At 36.4% G+C, this 17409-nt stretch overlaps 1 protein-coding gene across 5 annotated transcripts in view; it reads right to left on the bottom strand.

Annotated features, from left to right (window-relative positions):
* Positions 1-17409, bottom strand: part of OMA1 (OMA1 zinc metallopeptidase) — a 99606-nt gene that overhangs the window by 42032 nt on the left and 40165 nt on the right. For all 5 annotated transcript variants that reach the window (XM_047870705.1, XM_047870706.1, XM_047870707.1 and 2 more), the window contains exons 6-7: positions 15765-15893; positions 11590-11664 (exon numbers count right to left, since the gene is read on the bottom strand). In XM_047870705.1, the coding sequence (XP_047726661.1) occupies positions 11590-11664; positions 15765-15893 (204 nt within the window). The remainder of the gene's footprint in view (positions 1-11589; positions 11665-15764; positions 15894-17409) is intronic.

The following is a 17409-nucleotide window of genomic DNA, read 5'->3' as shown; positions in this document are numbered from 1 at the left end:
ACAGTTCCCATTAACCAAGTTCACAAGATTGATAGAAAAGCAGAATATCACCTTATTAATTTGCTGCAATAACTCTAACTGCCAAAACTACCAAGGGCACAGAGCATTTGTGTCCTCAAGCCATCATGTTCTCTCTCTTTTAGGCATGGTACGAAGGAAGCCACGTTATAATCAGAAGGTTACCTAATAAGGACAGAATTTAGGAATAAGATAATTATGTTCTGTGATTTGAATATTAAGTGGCAAGAAGTCAAGAAAGTCTGATTCATCAATGTTCAAAGAAAGGATATAAGCCACAAATAAGAATCAAGAATAGGACATGCAAAATAACCCTTTTGGGTAGATACTGTCGTGATTCCCATTTTTCAGACTAAAAACGGGTCTCAAAAAGGTTAAGTGATTTGTCTACAATTACACAAAGAAAGTAAGAGTTCAAATACATGTCAGTCTGACTCTAGAGTCCAAGATCCCAACCACTATGCTGGATAAGATATAAAATCCTGAGAACTGCTAACAAAGAAGGCTCTACCTTTCAGTTTTATCTATTGACATTGGTACTCTTGAACTCTATCTACATTTTAGCCATACTGAATTTTTAACTCCTGGACTAAGCAATCCTTTCTTTTGCCTTTGAACATGCTGTCCACCATGCCAAAAGCACCCCCATTAGCATCTTCATCAGGATAATTACTCTTTAGCTTTCAGATGTCTGCTGTAAATATCTCCTCAGTCTTATCTGTAGGCCAAGTTCTCATCCCTCACTAATGTGACATCTCTACTCTACTCTTTCAGGGGATCCTGTGTATCTCTATCATTATACTTTAAGGCATAAAAATCATTTATTGAATGTCTTTTTTTTAATTCAAATTCTGACCTTCATCAAGGTATTATGTAACCCTACATCCTAGAAGATGATTAGCATGTATTAACAAATATGAAAAAGAATGTGCCAATCAATAGTCGGGGGTTGGCCAACCCAGAATCTGAAAAATCTGGTGGCAAATGCTGGCCAGTGTCCACTTAAGTCTCACCTTGAGAAAGTGAATATCCCAGCTAACTAGACCTAATTCTTATTTATGGCAAAGTGGAAGGGAATACGATTTGGCGTCAGTGAAAGCTGTCATGAGACTGGGACAGTTGTTTGGGTAAAATGCTAATGATGGAGACAGAAACATATTGAGATAAATTTTATAGGCATAACTACTGACATGTGATGAAAGATTCCATGTGAATGATAAAGAAGAAGGAAGCACTAAGGAGGACTTTAAATTTTTTCCAAAAGCAACTGAATAGAAGGTGGTATAGAAGGAAGACTAGAAGTAGATGTGAGGGAAAATTAGGGATACAATGACTATATTAGGTTTGAGATACTTGTGTAATAGAGTAAATAACAGGTAGATTTCTTTTTAATTTTTTTTTTTTTTTACTTTTAACATATATTTATTTTTGACAGAGAAAGACAGAACGTGAGTGGGGGAGGGGCACACAGAGAGGGAGACACAGAATCGGAAGCAGGCTCCAGGCTCTGAGCTGTCTGCACAGAATCCTACATGGGACTCGAATCCACAAACCATGTATCATGACCTGAGCTGAAGTCAGATGTTTAACCAACTGAGCCACCCAGGCGCCCCGTATTTTGGTTTTAATTTTTCTGAGTATAGTCGAAACATAGGCATATATTTAAATATAAATGATTAGAAGACTAGTGCTCTTAGGACTTTAATTGTATTACTTCTATAATGTAGGTCCTATTACTGTTCCTATCCTATAGATGAGTAAAACTGAGGTTTAGAAAGGATAAAAAACTCACCCAAGATCACACAGTTAGTACTCTACAGCTAGCAAAGCAGATCTCAAACTTGGGCAGTCAAGTTCCTGAGCTCACTAATTATCACTATATTACATTGCTTCTTTGGCAGATGATTGATACCTTCACATCATGGGGACTCCAGAAAGGTTCAGTATTTGGTACTCAAGAAAAAAAGGTAGAAGTATAAGGTTCAAATAGAGAATTAAACAAGAGACTCCACAATGAATGGAATAACCCCACCACCCTCTCCCGTTCTAACCCTTAAACAATGACAGCTAGCTTTACAAGATTCTTCTGCAAAGACACTTGAAAAGCCAAGAAAAAGAGCCTATATATATTCCACGTGAAAGTTCCCAAAGAAAGAGCTAGCTCACTGCCCTATCATCTTACAGTGAAGTCCACTATCCCAAACTATGTACACAGAGCTTCTGAAAAGTTTCTTAGTGCCTTTTTATAAAATATGGATGGACAATCATGAATTACAAATTTGGGGATATACACTTCCACCCATGAGACTAACTGGTACTGGATTCATCCTCCCACTATAAATAACCATAAAGCTGGACATTTGCCTTACGGACTACATAAGGCAAACATTTTCAGGTACTGGACAAGAGGCAAGACAGGACTGTGATTCTTTTATTTATTTTTTATTTTTTAATGTTTATTTAATTTTGAGAGAGAGACAGAGTGCGACTGGGGGAGACATGGAATATGAAGCAGGCTCCAGGCGCTGAGCTGTCAGCACAGAGCCTGACACAGGGCTCAAACTCACAAACCATGAGATCATGACCTGAGCTGAAGTCGGACGCTTAACCGACTGAGCCACCCAAGCGCCGCAAGACTGATTCCTGACATAAAGAGAAATACTATGTACTGTGATCCCCAGACTTGCTCCTGCTCTCTTGGCCTGGGGGCAGTTTTCTGACCACAATGTAAGGGGGTAGAACCCAAGCAGAGAACATGGTAAGTTTGACTCAGCTATGGAGTTAAAAGACAAGAGTTTAGGGCTGCCAAGAGTAGTTGGAATTTATGGGTTAAAGCATCAGAAGGAAGCTCATCCCAGAAATTGGCAGAGTTTCCTTGGGTTCCTTAAACTAGCTTTCATCACAATTAAAAATGTTTGCTCTGCAAAAAAACAAAAAATAACAACAACAAAAAACAAAAACAAAGTTTGTTAAGAAAAGATGAGCCACGAGGTGCCTGGGTGGCTCAGTCGGTTGAGCATCTGACTTCAGCTCAGGTCATGATCTCGCAGTCTGTAAGTTCGAGCCCCACGTCAGGCTCTGTGCTGACAGCTCAGAGCCTGGAGCCTGCTTCGGATTCTGTGTCTCCCTGTCTCTCTGCCCCTCCCTCGCTCATGCTCTGTGTGTGTCTCTCTCTCTCTGTCAAAAATGAATAAACATTAAAAAAAATTTAGAAAAGATGAGCCACAAATGAGGAAGAACTATTTTCAAATCACATATCAACAAGTGACTGTATCCAAAATGTGTAAAGAATACTCGAAAGTCCACCATAAGAGAAGAGAAAATCCTATTAGAATATGGAGAAAAAAAACTGAATGATACTTAACCAAGGAGGAACAGAGATAACACATAAAAACATTAGTTAGGTTATGAAAGATTAAATCTTCCATAACAAGAAATCTTATGTCTAAACCTAATGAGTCATCAAGTTACAAAATAAACATATTATATGGAAATATAGAGGTAAATAACTAAAGAAGTTAAGGTGACTTTATTTCTGGGGTATAAGGCAGATGGGCAGTAAGGGCTGTTATTTCCCATTATGAGTTTACAATACTAAATGACCTTCTATACTATAACAAAATGTGTGGCTACACACGCAAATATACACATATTTTCAAAGGGAAGCATGATTCATAGTGTCAAATGCTACTAAGAGAAAGAACAAGATAAAGGTAGAAAAGTAAGCATGGCATATGACAACATGGAGATAGACAAGTTTATATTGTGAAATATAATTGTGGTAAAGGGGTAAGATCAGAAACAAAACTGGAGCATGGGCTTTGAAAACATACACACTTGGGTCTGAATCATGATTTTACCATTTTGCACCTATAAGAAAGTAACTTAACCTGTCTGAGCTTCAGTTCATTTATCAATAAAACGGAGATAATGATAATAATAACTACTTCATGGAGCTACTATGGGATTAGGTTAGACAACACAAAAAATTTAAGCTCAGTTATTAGAATACGTTAAGTATTGGGGCTCCTGGGTGGCTCAATTGGTTAAATGTCCGACTTCGGCTCAGGTCATGATCTCACGGTTCCTGTGTTCAAGCTCCACGTTGGGCTCTGTGCTGACAGCTCAGAGCCTGGGGCTGCTTCAGATTCTGTGTCTCCCTCTCTCCCTGACCCTCCCCAGTCATGCTCTCTCCCTCTCTCAAAAATAAACATTGGAAAAAAAAAAAAGAGTATTATGAAATGGCAGATAATGGTGTTATTATCTAAACAGGTGATGTCACAGAATAAATGTGACATATAAATGTAGTATATATTTATATTTAAATATATTTAATATATTATATTTAATAGTATATATTATATTTAACATATTATATTTAATATATAAAATATATTTAAATATATACATTTAAAATGTAGTATAAATATAATATTTGAAGTTCTTAAACTATTTAATTTTGAGGTTTCTCCCTTTTGATAGGAAAAAAATACTTATACTCAGAGATGGCGTTTTTATATCCTAAGTGCTCCATAAAAAAGATATTACCTGTATCACTATGTATTCATGACTTAACATCTGTAGCAATATCGTTTTCTCCTTTGAACTAAATATAATATCACAACTGGCAAAAGGTCATCTACTCCACATTACAATATTTAGATGTGTTTTAGAAAATGAAATGATAGTTTTCTCTATCCAGATGCACTGGATAAAAAATGTATGGCTTCCATATTATAAATAATCAAAAGAATATCAATATTTACTAACCTCTCTAATTCCATTCTTCTTTCTTAAATAAAACAGAAAATTTAACTTACCAAGTCACCCAAAAACACAAAACTGGCATTTGATCACTCAAAGTAGTAATTCCCATACCTGCCTAGACAGCAGAATCACTTGGCAGTTTCTAAACACATTTAGATTCAGGGTCTCATCATCTAGCTACTGACTGAGAATTTCCAAGTGGGGCCTAGAATATGTATTCTTAAAATCTACTGAGAAAAACATTTAAAAAAAGGCAATCTTCAAAACAAGAAATAAAATAGCCAATAAAAAGGAAACACCCTCAACTTTACTACTAGGAAAGAAAATGCAAATTTTTAATTAAAAGCTATGAGATTCCATTTTTTGTCCAAATTAACAAAAATTAAAGATACTAGAAACAGTGCTGATATGCACGTAAAAAAAAAGGCATTCTGATATGTCACTGGTTAAGATTTGCTACAACATTCTGTAATAACTGGGAGTATCTTTTTTTTTTTTCAAGAGAGAGGGAGAGTATGAGTTGGGGATGGGCAGAGGAAGAGGGAGAGAGAAAATTAAGCAGCCTCCATGCCCCATGCAGACAGAGGCCTATCGGCCTGAATCTCACAACTGTGAGATCATGACCTCAGTCAAAATCAGGAGTCAGACACTTAACCAACTGAGCCATCCAGGCACCCCTGGGAGTATCTTTTAAAAATAAAAAGGTTGGGGCGCCTGGGTGGCTCAGTCGGTTAAGCGTCCGACTTCAGCCAGGTCACGATCTCCCGGTCCGCGAGTTCGAGCCCCGCGTCGGGCTCTGGGCTGATGGCTCAGAGCCTGGAGCCTGCTTCCGATTCTGTGCCTCCCTCTCTCTCTGCCCCTCCCCCATTCATGCTCTGTTTCTCTCTGTCTCAAAAATAAATAAAAAACGTTAAAAAAAAAATTTAAAAAAAAAAAATAAAAATAAAAAGGCAATACCGGAAAAGCACAAGGAACATAAGGATATGTATATAAGGATGCCAAATGCAGTATTATTTGCAATTTAAACAATAATGAAAAACTCTGGAAATAACCCCAAAACTCATTAACAGATACATGATTAGATGAATTAGTGACATTATAGAATACTGAATCGCTATTAAAAAGACTAAGAGACTTCCTCTTCTAGCAGTGATGGAGTAAATAAATTATAGCAGACCAATGTTCCTATCAAACACAATTAGAAAATCTATCAGGTGAAAGGGACTAAGAGGTAAAAACTTTCAGTTATACAATAAATAAATCATGGGGATATCATGCTTAGCATAGGAAATATAGTAATACTGTAATAACTGGCAACAGATGGTAACTATACTTACCATGAGGATTATTTTGTAATGTATAAAAATACTGAATCAATATTATATACACCTGAAACTAATAGGATACTGCATGCCAATTTTACTTCAACAACAAAAAAAAGAAAATCTGGATAAAATATAAATAATATTTGTTCCAAGGTATTGGAGAGTTACTGAGTTAGCCAATACTAGAAAAGCCAAAATCCTAGGAAGAAGGAAAGCTCAGGGAGAGGGGTCTTATCCGTGTGTTGCTCTTGTTTTCAGCAAAATCTGTTAAATTCTAAGAAGTGAAGGGCCAGAGGCTAAGAAAACTAGCAGAACTCAAAAGAAATCCAAGCAGAAAGAGGTGACTAAGGAGTGCTTATGGCTATCCAGCAGGACTAAACATCAAAACTTACAAGTCAGGCTTGATGAGGCAGCCAAATTTGAGAAGTCAAGATCTGAAAGACAGGAAAGCAAAGACAACACCAGATGCCAGTTCACCAAGGCGCCTATCAATTCTAAAGCTGCATAGGGCACTCTTTAAAACAAAAAGTGGATGAAAACTGAGATTTCAACATCCTCATGGTGCTGGCAGAACAAAAAACTGAAGTTCAAAAACCACTACAGAGAAGGAACTTAGTCAATCCTCCATTCCTTCAGTAGACTTCCCGACAGTAATATCCTTATGAATGAAGGTGAAGTAGAAGCAAACTGAAATTTAAAAAGACTCAGCCCAGGCTGTGACTGACTGAAGGAATCCGCTTTATTCTAGTTGTTCTCCAGACTAAAGGCAGAATCCTCAGTGATGGAATAAATTATCATTCAGAGCCAAAAGTACTGTTTATATGAAATGTTCAGAATTTGATAAAAAATGGGCAAGCATACCAAGAAACAAGACCAAAGGCAAAAAACAGACAAAAGAAACAGACCAAAAGTTAATAAAAATAATAGTTAACAAACATGAAGGTTTAAAAAATTATGATAAACATATTCAAGAAAATATGAAGAAAGTTACGACAAAACAGAATTTCACCAGCGAACTGAAATTTATAAAAGAGAATCAAATGGAAATTCTAGAATGGAAAAATACAGTAACTAAACTGTAAAAGTCAAAGATGAGTTTATGGCATAATGGACACAGCTCAAAGTAAGATTAATGAACTACAAGGCAATGACAGAAAATATACATCCTGAAACGTGTGTTATCTGTGGAAACTATGAAACAGATCTGCTAACAGTCAAATTATTTTAATCGTAGGTATTGGCACATTCCAACAATCTGCACTATTCTAGGGTGTGACAGTTTAAGAGTAAATATGGTTTGAACTTATTCATGTTTAGAGGGTGTCTGAAATTGAGAACTAGGCAGATCTATTTACTCAGATCCTAAGCATGGCCCTAAGGAAAATTGCTTGAAGAAACTGGATCCCAAATATTATAGCTGGAGAATTTTTACAACATGTCCATATTCAAGTGGAGATCAAAGAAGCTCAACTAAAAGAACTATGGACTGAGCAAAACTTCTTTTTAAAAAAAGGGCTGACTTAAAAATTACAACTTAAACTTTGGAAGAACCAAGGTGGTTGGCAGTGGGAGGAATCACAACATGTGAAACTCCTGAAATAAAAATATATTAACTTTTGGGGCGCCTGGGTGGCTCAGGCAGTTAAGTGTCTGATTTCCACTCAGGTCATGACCTCATGGTTTGTGGGTTCCAGCCTCATGAGTTTGAGCTCCTCGTCGGGCTCTGTGCTGTCAGGTCTCTCTCTCAAAAACAAACACACATTTTAAAAATATATTTAAAAACTGTATTAACTTAAAAAAAATTTTTAATGTTTATTTATTTTTGAGAGAGAGACAGAGTGTGAGTGGGGGAGGGGCAAAGAGGGAGACAAAGAATCTAAAGCAGGATTCAGGCTCTGAGCTGTCAGCACAGAGTCCAATGTGGGCTCTGAGCAGGAGGCTGGAACTCACAAACTGTGAGGTCATGACCCGAGCTAAAGTTGGAAGCTTAACCAACTGAGCCACCCAGATGCCCCTGTATTAACTTTTAAAAAAATAAATAAAATATATCTGTGGACTGCAGTATCCTTGAGACACTAAAAATATAGTAAGGGAGGGGGGCACCTGGGTGGCTCAGTCGGTTAAGTGTCCGACTCTTGGTTTCGGCTCAGGTCAAAATGTTACAGTTCAGTGAGTTCAAGCCCACGTTGGGTTCTATGCTGGCAGCATGGAGCCTGTTTGGGATTCTCTCTCTCAACCTCCCTCTCTGCCCCTCCCCGACTCATGCTGTCTCTCTCTCTCTCTCAAAATAAATAAACTTCTAAAAAATACATACATGGTAAAGGTAACAAACTGATGGCTGGCAGCAGAGAGGGGTGAGGGGACAGGCAAAATAGATGAAAGAGCAGGAGAAACAGGCTTCCAGTTATGGAATGAATAAGTCACAGAATGAAAGATATACCAGAGAATATAGTCAATGGGACTGTGACAGCATCGCATGGTGACAGATGGAGCTACACGTACAGTGAGCATAACATACAGAGTTGTAGAACTTCTGTCTTGTATACATTAAACTAATGTAATATTGTGTCAACTACACTTCAATAAAAAATACAAAACACAAATATATATGTACATTAGAAAACTTCATAATAATGTTGAAAATTTAAACGAAACAGAAGTTCCTAGAAAAACAAAACTTATAAAAACTGACACAAAACAGAAAAATGTGAGTAGCTCTATATCTATTAAAGAGACTGAATCTACAACTAAAGGCCATCCCACAAAGAAACCTGTAGGCCCAGGGCACCTAGGTGGCTCAGTTGGTTAAGAGTCTGACTCTTGATCTTGGCTCAGGTCATGATCTCGCAGTTGTGAGTTCGAGCCCTGTGTCAGGCTACACATAGTCAGTGCAGAGCCTGCTTGGGATTCTCTCTCCTTCTTTCTCTCTTCCCTTCCCCACTCACTTGCTCTCTTTCTCTCTCTCTCAAAATAAATAAACTTAAAAAAAAATAAATCTGTATGGTTTCTACCCACAAAATCTCCAAACATTTAAAAAATAAATATCCCTAACGTTACACAAACTCTTCCAGAGAAAAGAAAAAACCACTTCCCAACTCATTATATGAGGCCAACATAATCTTGATACTAAAACCTGACAGGACATTACAAGAAAAGAAAAGGCCAAGCCATTATCTTTTATGAATACAGATAAAACATTCTAAATTCTAAGCTAAACATTAGCAAGCCAACTTCAGTAATATATTGGAAGAACAATATTATTGATAAAATTGGGTTTACTTCAAAAATAAAAGTTGTCCTAGTGTGTAAAAAAATCAATATAGTTTACCACATTAAGAGATTAAAGGAGAAAATTGATATAATCAATATAAAAAATGTATTTGATAAAATTTGTTATTCATAATTTTAAAAAATCTCTTAGCATATTAGAAATGGCAGGGAAACTCTTCTAAAAAGTCAGATTAAAAAGAAAAACAACTTAGACATCAGAATGGTGAAAAATGATGATGAAGAAACAAAGGTGCTCACCGTCAACATTGTACTAAAGTTTCCGGCCATTTCAATAAGGTAAAAAAAAAACAAAAAAACAAAAACAGAAAGTACACAGACCGGAAAGGAAGAACTAAATCTGTCATTATTCACAGGCAGCATAAATGTGTATATATAAAATCTAAAAGAATCTACACACTATCAGAATTAAGTGGATTTAGCAAGGTTTTTAGATACAAGGTCATTTATAAAAATAAAGTGCATTTCTATATATGAAGAAGTTTATTTTTTAAATAACACTTTACAATTAAAATGTCAAACATTTAGCAATAAATCTAACAAAAGATGTATAATTCCTATACACATACACACACATTTAGAAACATCACTAAAATTATAAGAATATCCATATAAATGGACAAATATATCATTCATGGATTGGAAGATTTAATATTATTTTTTCAGTGTTTATTTATTTTGAGAGAGAGAGAGCACGGGGAAGGAGCAGAGAGAGAGGGAGAGAGAGAATCCCACGTAAGCTCCATTCTGTCAGTGTAGAGCCTGATGTGGGACTCAATCGCATGCCCCTGAGATCATGACCTGAGCTGAAATCCAGAGTGGGATGCTCAACCAACTGAGCCACCCACGCTTCCCAGGAAGACTCAATATTTTTGACAGTAGTCAACTATCTCCAAATTCACCCAATTGCCATCAAAATTCCAAGCGTATTTTTATACAGGCATGTAATTTGATAAAGTGATTCTGAAATGTATATGGAAAGGAAAAGGACTAAGAATAGCCAAATCAATCTTGCAGAACCATGCTGGAAGACAGAAGTTACCAGGTATCATGTCTTACTACAAAGCTACATGACAATGCAGTATTGGCTCAGAGACAGATTAAGAGGCCAAGAGAATACAATAGGGAGTCCAGAAATAGACTCCTATATAGCCTCCCACATTTATGACAAAGAGACACTCAAGAATAGTGGAAAAAGATAACTCTTCAATAAACAGTCCTGAGGCTATTAGATATCCACATTGGAAAAAAATTATCTTGACTTCTTCCTCATTTTATATTTTAAAAAGCTAATAAAACAATAAGCTTCTTGGAAATAAAAACAGGAACAATTTATTGAAATAGGCCAAGATTTCTTAACCAGAACACAAAACACTCTTACCTTTATAGCCAATCTGTGGTCCACTATTTGGGAACCTCTTAATCTATGTAGTCAGAGAATTCACTTAAGTCTTATTACGTAACATTCAAATAACTACTTTTGCTTTTGTGAATAGTAGTATCTTCATTAATGAAATTAAATCCATAAAACTAGAAGTTCATATAATAGTTTATTTTTATACCTAGGACTTTTTAATAACTACTGGAAACTCAACAAAGATCAAATACAATTTGAATTTAATGTACAAAGTGGCATTGTTTTTACTCCGCTTTAAAAATGCAGTTTTACTTCTAATATTAAATTCTACTACGAATAATATCAGTTATCACAGATGATAAAAATAGGAGCCAGACATGAAGTTCCCTGTAAAGGAGACATGAACAAAGCCAACCTAAATCATAGTAAAGGCCCAGGGTGCTCTCTGTGCCTAGCAAATGTAAGTCATTGGCTGCAACAAAAATAATCTCAAAGACACAGAGTAATAAGTCTGCTCCTCTACCATTTATTTAAAAGGTAAAAATTCAATCTGCTCATTTGGGATCATAGCTACAATAGCATAAACCTTTCTCTGAGGGGAGGAAAAATAGTCTTACGTTATTTTACTCAAGCCTTCTTAGATCAGTGAAACAAGGGAGAATAGTGAAATAAAGATAGTGTATCAGTTTACAGAGGGCACAAATTTAAAAGGTATTAATGAAAAATTTCATACAGCTCTCATTCTCTCCTCATACCACAGCTCATTAAGACAATGTGTATTTATCTTTTACTGTGTGAAGGACACTGTGTAGTCTCAACTACTAAACATTTTACCTTTGCAGCAAGCTGTAGTCCAATTTTGTCAGCTTCAGCCTCCAAAGTTCTACTGTATGGTCTATCAAACATATACTAAGAAGAAGTAAGAAATAGAAGTTTCATTAAGGATATTTATCATTTCACAACAAAATAAGTAACAAAGTGAGATTTTTAAAATTAATTTCATGGAGTATCTAGGATAAAGGTTTTATGCTCGCGATGACTGACACTTAAAGAACACCATGGTAGGGGCGCCTAGGTGGCTCAGCTGGTAAGCATCCAACTCTTGATTTCAGCTCAGGTCATGATCTCACAGTTTGTGAGTTTAAGCCCTGCCTCAGGCTCTGTACTGACAGTGCTGGGCCTGGTTGGAGATACCCGCTCAACTGTGATCTGGAAGCAGATGGTTCTCCGGACATACTGTCAGAGGTCTATAGCAGCCTAACACCACGTCACAGTGCCTACATTGTTCACATCACTTTATCTCACCACATAGGCATTTTATCATCTCACATTATCACAAGATGGTGAATACAGTACAGTAAGATACTTTGAGAAGGCCACACTCATGTAACTTTTTTTACAGTATATTATAATAGTTCTATTTATAGAACAATTCATCTCTTACTGTGCTTAACTTACAAACTTTTATCATAGGTATGTATGTATAGAAAAAAAACCCATACTGTAAATAGGATATGGTACTATCTGAGGCTTTAGGAAACCACTGGTGGGAATATATCCCACCCTCCCTCAGCCCTATGGATAATATTGGGGGAGGGATTACTACTATACAGGTATACCCCTCTTTCAAAAGTTTGCCTTATGCTACTTTGCTTTTACAAAAGACCTACATTAGAACGTGTTCTCACTAACCAAAAGAAATCCAAAGAGTATGTTTGCTTTTATGAAAAAGCCTAAAAGTGAAGTGACATAACATGAATTTTAAGAAAGGAGAGGATTTCCTAAGAAAGCTTCTTAACGCAAGCTTTTATTATGGCCAAGGAACATTCTGACCTTGCAGTTTTAAAAGAAATTTGAAAAAATATGGCTATATAATAACCACTGACACTACTAGAGAATTTATTTCAGTTAGAAAATTAACCAGAGAGCAGAATTTTCCTTCTTTGATAAATTATCTTAACTCCGTCTTTCTAAGTATTGATTAGTTAGGAAAATGAAATTTTCTTCCAATTTCAATAAAAAAATACAAATAGATATCGTAACTTTAACTTCCCTAATTACTTGTATTTATGTGAATGCTTTCCAGTTAAATTCTAATTTTCAGTAAGTACTAAAATTTGTAGGAGATGGATCAATAAGCAGGACTTTTGAGAACAGAGTTATTTATTAATAGGGGAAACAATTTCACAGAGGTAGCTACATGTCAGTGATGTCTAGAAATAATATAATCAATCTAGTATATAACCATGAGATAGGACTTTCTTCCTTCTCGATCATGACTTTTTAGGTTGTTGAACTATATTATATAGTGTCTTCACTCTCAATGAGCAGTCTGGAGGGGTCGATCAAGTCTACTGATAGTATAACTGGTTTAAAACATTGGCTTTTTTTTTTTTTAAGGATGGAAACTTACATTAAGTCCAAATGCTGACACTTATTAACTGTTAACACTCAGCTAATTGTTTAACCCATCTAAGCCCAGTAGCATCATATGTAAAATGGAGTAGCACAGGACCAACCTCCTAGAGTTGCAGACAGGATAAAATGAGCAAATGATAATAACTCCTATACTGAGTCCTCATTTTGTACTAGGTACCGTGCTAAGTGCTTTAAATCACTGGTTCTCAACTGGATGCGATTTTGTCCCCCAGGGACATATAAAAATGTTTGGAGACATTTATGATCATCACAACTATTGGGCAGGGGGAGTGCTACTGGCATCTAGTGGGTAGAGGTCAGATATTTACAGTAGATGTTTAGAGGCTACTGAACATCCTGCAATGCACAGGACAATTCCTCACAACAAAGAATTATCCAGTCCAAAATGTCAGTGTTTAGATTAAGAGATCCTACTTTAGGGATGCCTGGATGGCTCAGTCAGTTAAGCGTAAACCCGACTCTCGATTCTGGCTCAGGTCATGATCTCAAGGTTCATGGGTTCAAGCCCTGCACTGGGATTCTCACTGACCCTGTGGAATCTGCTTGGGATTCTCTCTCGCGCTCTGCACCTCCCCTGTCCTCTCAAAATGAATAAAAACTTAAAAAAAAAAAATAGGTCCTATTTTAAATGTATCATTAAACCAACAACAGTGCTTTGAGTAGCCAGTATTATGCCCATTTATAGATGAAGAAACTGAGACCTATAATTAGTGAAGTAATCTGCCCAGTATAGAACTTAGGTCTAACAGCCTAAATTCAAACACAAGTCCATCTGTTCACAGCCTGTATTCTTAACCTCTGTACATAATTATAGTGCTTATCCTAATGCCTAACATATAGTAAGTACTCAATACATATTAGCTATTGTAATTATTACTAATTAATACCTGGTAGCACGCTATGACGGCTGCTACATTGTACCTAAATCTTTTAAAATTACAAAAATAGAGGACTCCCCAATGGTTGGTTATGTAAAGGCCCCTCCTTCTTCCTTCATCTCTTCCTTTTTCTGGCAAATAAATGTCAGCAATTCCCCCTCTTTAATAATTCACTATCAGCATCCCCTCCTGCTCTTCAATCACAAGGAACAAGGCTTTCTAGAGAAAGAAACATTTCCCCATCACCAAAATCATGGGGGTGGGGGTGGGGCTTGATTTAAGGAAGAAAAGTTCAAAGAGAAGTAATCACTCTATTTTTAGTTTAATTATTAATTAGTATATGAAGTAGCAGGATTCATCAAGTTTTTTTTTAATTTTTTTCAGAGAGAGCACAAGTGGGGTGGGGCAGAGAGAAGGAAAGATAGAATCCAAGGCAGGCTCCAAGCCATCAGCACAAAACCTGACCTGAAGCTTGAACTTTGAACTGTGAGATCATGACCTGAGCTGAGATCAGGAGTCGATGCTCAACCCACTGAGGCACACAGGCACCCCTTCATCAACTATTTTAAAGAAAAAACAGCCACAGGTTATATTTCCTATAACAAAATCTTCAGATTCCAATACAGAAAAAAGTGATGTATTGATAAATGGGGTAAACACTACATTAACTCCTTTGACTTCCCGACACATAATGGAAATAAAATTCAAAATATGAAATCCTATAACCTAAGCAATAACCATTCTTTTTTTTTCCCCTTTAAGAGCCTTTATTTCAATATAAATGCAGCCAAATGATATGGTAACACTGAATAAAAGACTTAGTTATCCAATTTCAAAAGCAATTTGTCTCAAAGAATTTTACACATTAGATTTAAACAGTACCCAGATGGCACAATGATGGTGCTCCACAAATCATTAAATAAACAAATAACAGATTGTTCCTGAAGAACCAAACCTCCCAGGACAAGAGGAAACATGTGAAGAAAGATGTAAAATAAAATAATTAATCATAGTTAACAAAGCAATTATCAAAACTGCAAGACCTACTTTCAGTAGTGAAGTGTTTTGAACAAAATGCGGGCCTCAGTAAATTTTATGACATGAACACCATTATACATAAGTACTAGAAATGAAAGTGAACAAACACCTAGTAAGATTATCCTTTCACTATTGTGCAGGTAACCTTAGTATAACTGGGAGTGAGAGGATGAGGATGGTAAAGCAGCTTTAGCTAATTCTGTGCCCATAAAAATTTACAGGTTTTAAGAGTTCTACATCAAAATGCAAACGTTTGGGAGAAGGGAGAGTCATCCAGAAAGTATACCACAGTCACTATGAGAGACAAAAGTGAAAAGTTTGAAGGTAAAGTGACAAAAGGAAAGAAAGGATCTGTGACCGCGTTTTCTCTAAGACCAATAACTATATAACACTCTGCCCCTAAATCTTCTGTTAGCCAAAAATTGCTATGCCCTTGAAAATCATCTATCTCCATCATTTAAAAGATGTAGTATTTTCTAATTTGAATGCTCATTTTTAAGAATGTCCCCTAAAAATGAGAAAACATATGACTAAAAATTAGTAGCTATATTTCATGATACGTGAAAACATCTCTTGTATCTGTTACTTTATAGTAATCTTTAAAATATCCTCACCACATACCTTTAAAAACCCAACTTATTGTCTCACACTTACCTCCTGCAGTTTAGACTGTATCCACTGGCCCAAGAGTGCAAAACTATCTCGAGGACAAACAGCCCAAATCATTGTGAGAAAAATCATACCTAGGAAATCCAGTAGGTGAACCAAGCTAGCCTTTTCTGCCTGAGAATAATCAAAATAATGAAAATTACATTTAATAAATTAAGACAGTGTAACCTTAGATTTTCTAGTTCATGATGTGTAATCACATTAAATAATTACATGTTTAAACTTACCTTCACCAACTAAGATCACATGTTCTTTTTCTTCTGTGTGTTTTTCTTTCCATCCCTTGCTTACAGGTATAAACATTCATTCAACTAACATGTACTGAACCACTTACTATAACTCAGATACAATGACAGTTCATAGATATGAATAGAAGTTCACTAACCTATAGTTCTTATATTAACAAGCATAATAATCTTGTGAGATAGGTACAATTATCCCTCTTTTATAAAGAAACTAAGATGGGAGAAACTAAAAGAGGTGCCAAAATTCACACAGCTATTAGTAAAAGGACAAGGAATCAAACCCAGAAGTTTTAGTTTCTAATGTTATTGCTAAATTTTTTTTATTTTTTTTTATATATATGAAATTTATTGACAAATTGGTTTCCATACAACACCCAGTGCTCATCCCAAAAGGTGCCCTCCTCAATACCCATCACCCACCCTCCCCTCCCTCCCACCCCCCATCAACCCTCAGTTTGTTCTCAGTTTTTAACAGTCTCTTATGCTTTGGCTCTCTCCCACTCTAACCTCTTTTTTTTTTTTTTCCTTCCCCTCCCCCATGGGTTCCTGTTAAGTTTCTCAGGATCCACATAAGAGTGAAACCATATGGTATCTGTCTTTCTGTGTATGGCTTATTTCACTTAGCATCACACTCTCCAGTTCCATCCACGTTGCTACAAAAGGCCATATTTCATTTTTTCTCATTGCCACATAGTACTCCATTGTGTATATAAACCACAATTTCTTTATCCATTCATCAGTTGATGGACATTTAGGCTCTTTCCATCATTTGGCTATTGTTGAGAGTGCTGCTATAAACATTGGGGTACAAGTGGCCCTATGCATCAGTGCTCCTGTATCCCTTGGATAAATTCCTAGCAGTGCTATTGCTGGGTCATAGGGTAGGTCTATTTTTAATTTTCTGAGGAATCTCCACACTGCTTTCCAGAGCGGCTGCACCAATTTGCATTCCCACCAACAGTGCAAGAGGGTTCCCGTTCCTCCACATCCTCGCCAGCATCTATAGTCTCCTGATTTGTTCATTTTGGCCACTCTGACTGGCGTGAGGTGATACCTGAGTGTGGTTTTGATTTGTATTTCCCTGATAAGGAGCGACGCTGAACATCTTTTCATGTGCCTGTTGGCCATCCGGATGTCTTCTTTAGAGAAGTGTCTATTCATGTTTTCTGCCCATTTCTTCACTGGGTTATTTGTTTTTCGGGTGTGGAGTTTGGTGAGCTCTTTATAGATTTTGGACACTAGCCCTTTGTCCGATATGTCATTTGCAAATATCTTTTCCCATTCCGTTGGTTGCCTTTTAGTTTTGTTGGTTGTTGTTAAATTTTTTTTAAAGGAAATAAATGTGCTCATTATGCTTATACCTTATACCTTTGGATAGACTAAAC

The sequence above is a fragment of the Prionailurus viverrinus genome, chromosome C1 (genome assembly GCF_022837055.1).
Source record: "Prionailurus viverrinus isolate Anna chromosome C1, UM_Priviv_1.0, whole genome shotgun sequence".
NCBI classification, from domain to species: Eukaryota; Metazoa; Chordata; class Mammalia; order Carnivora; family Felidae; genus Prionailurus; species Prionailurus viverrinus.
Note: the sequence above shows the minus strand (reverse complement) of the source record. Positions and strands in the feature narration are given on the sequence as shown.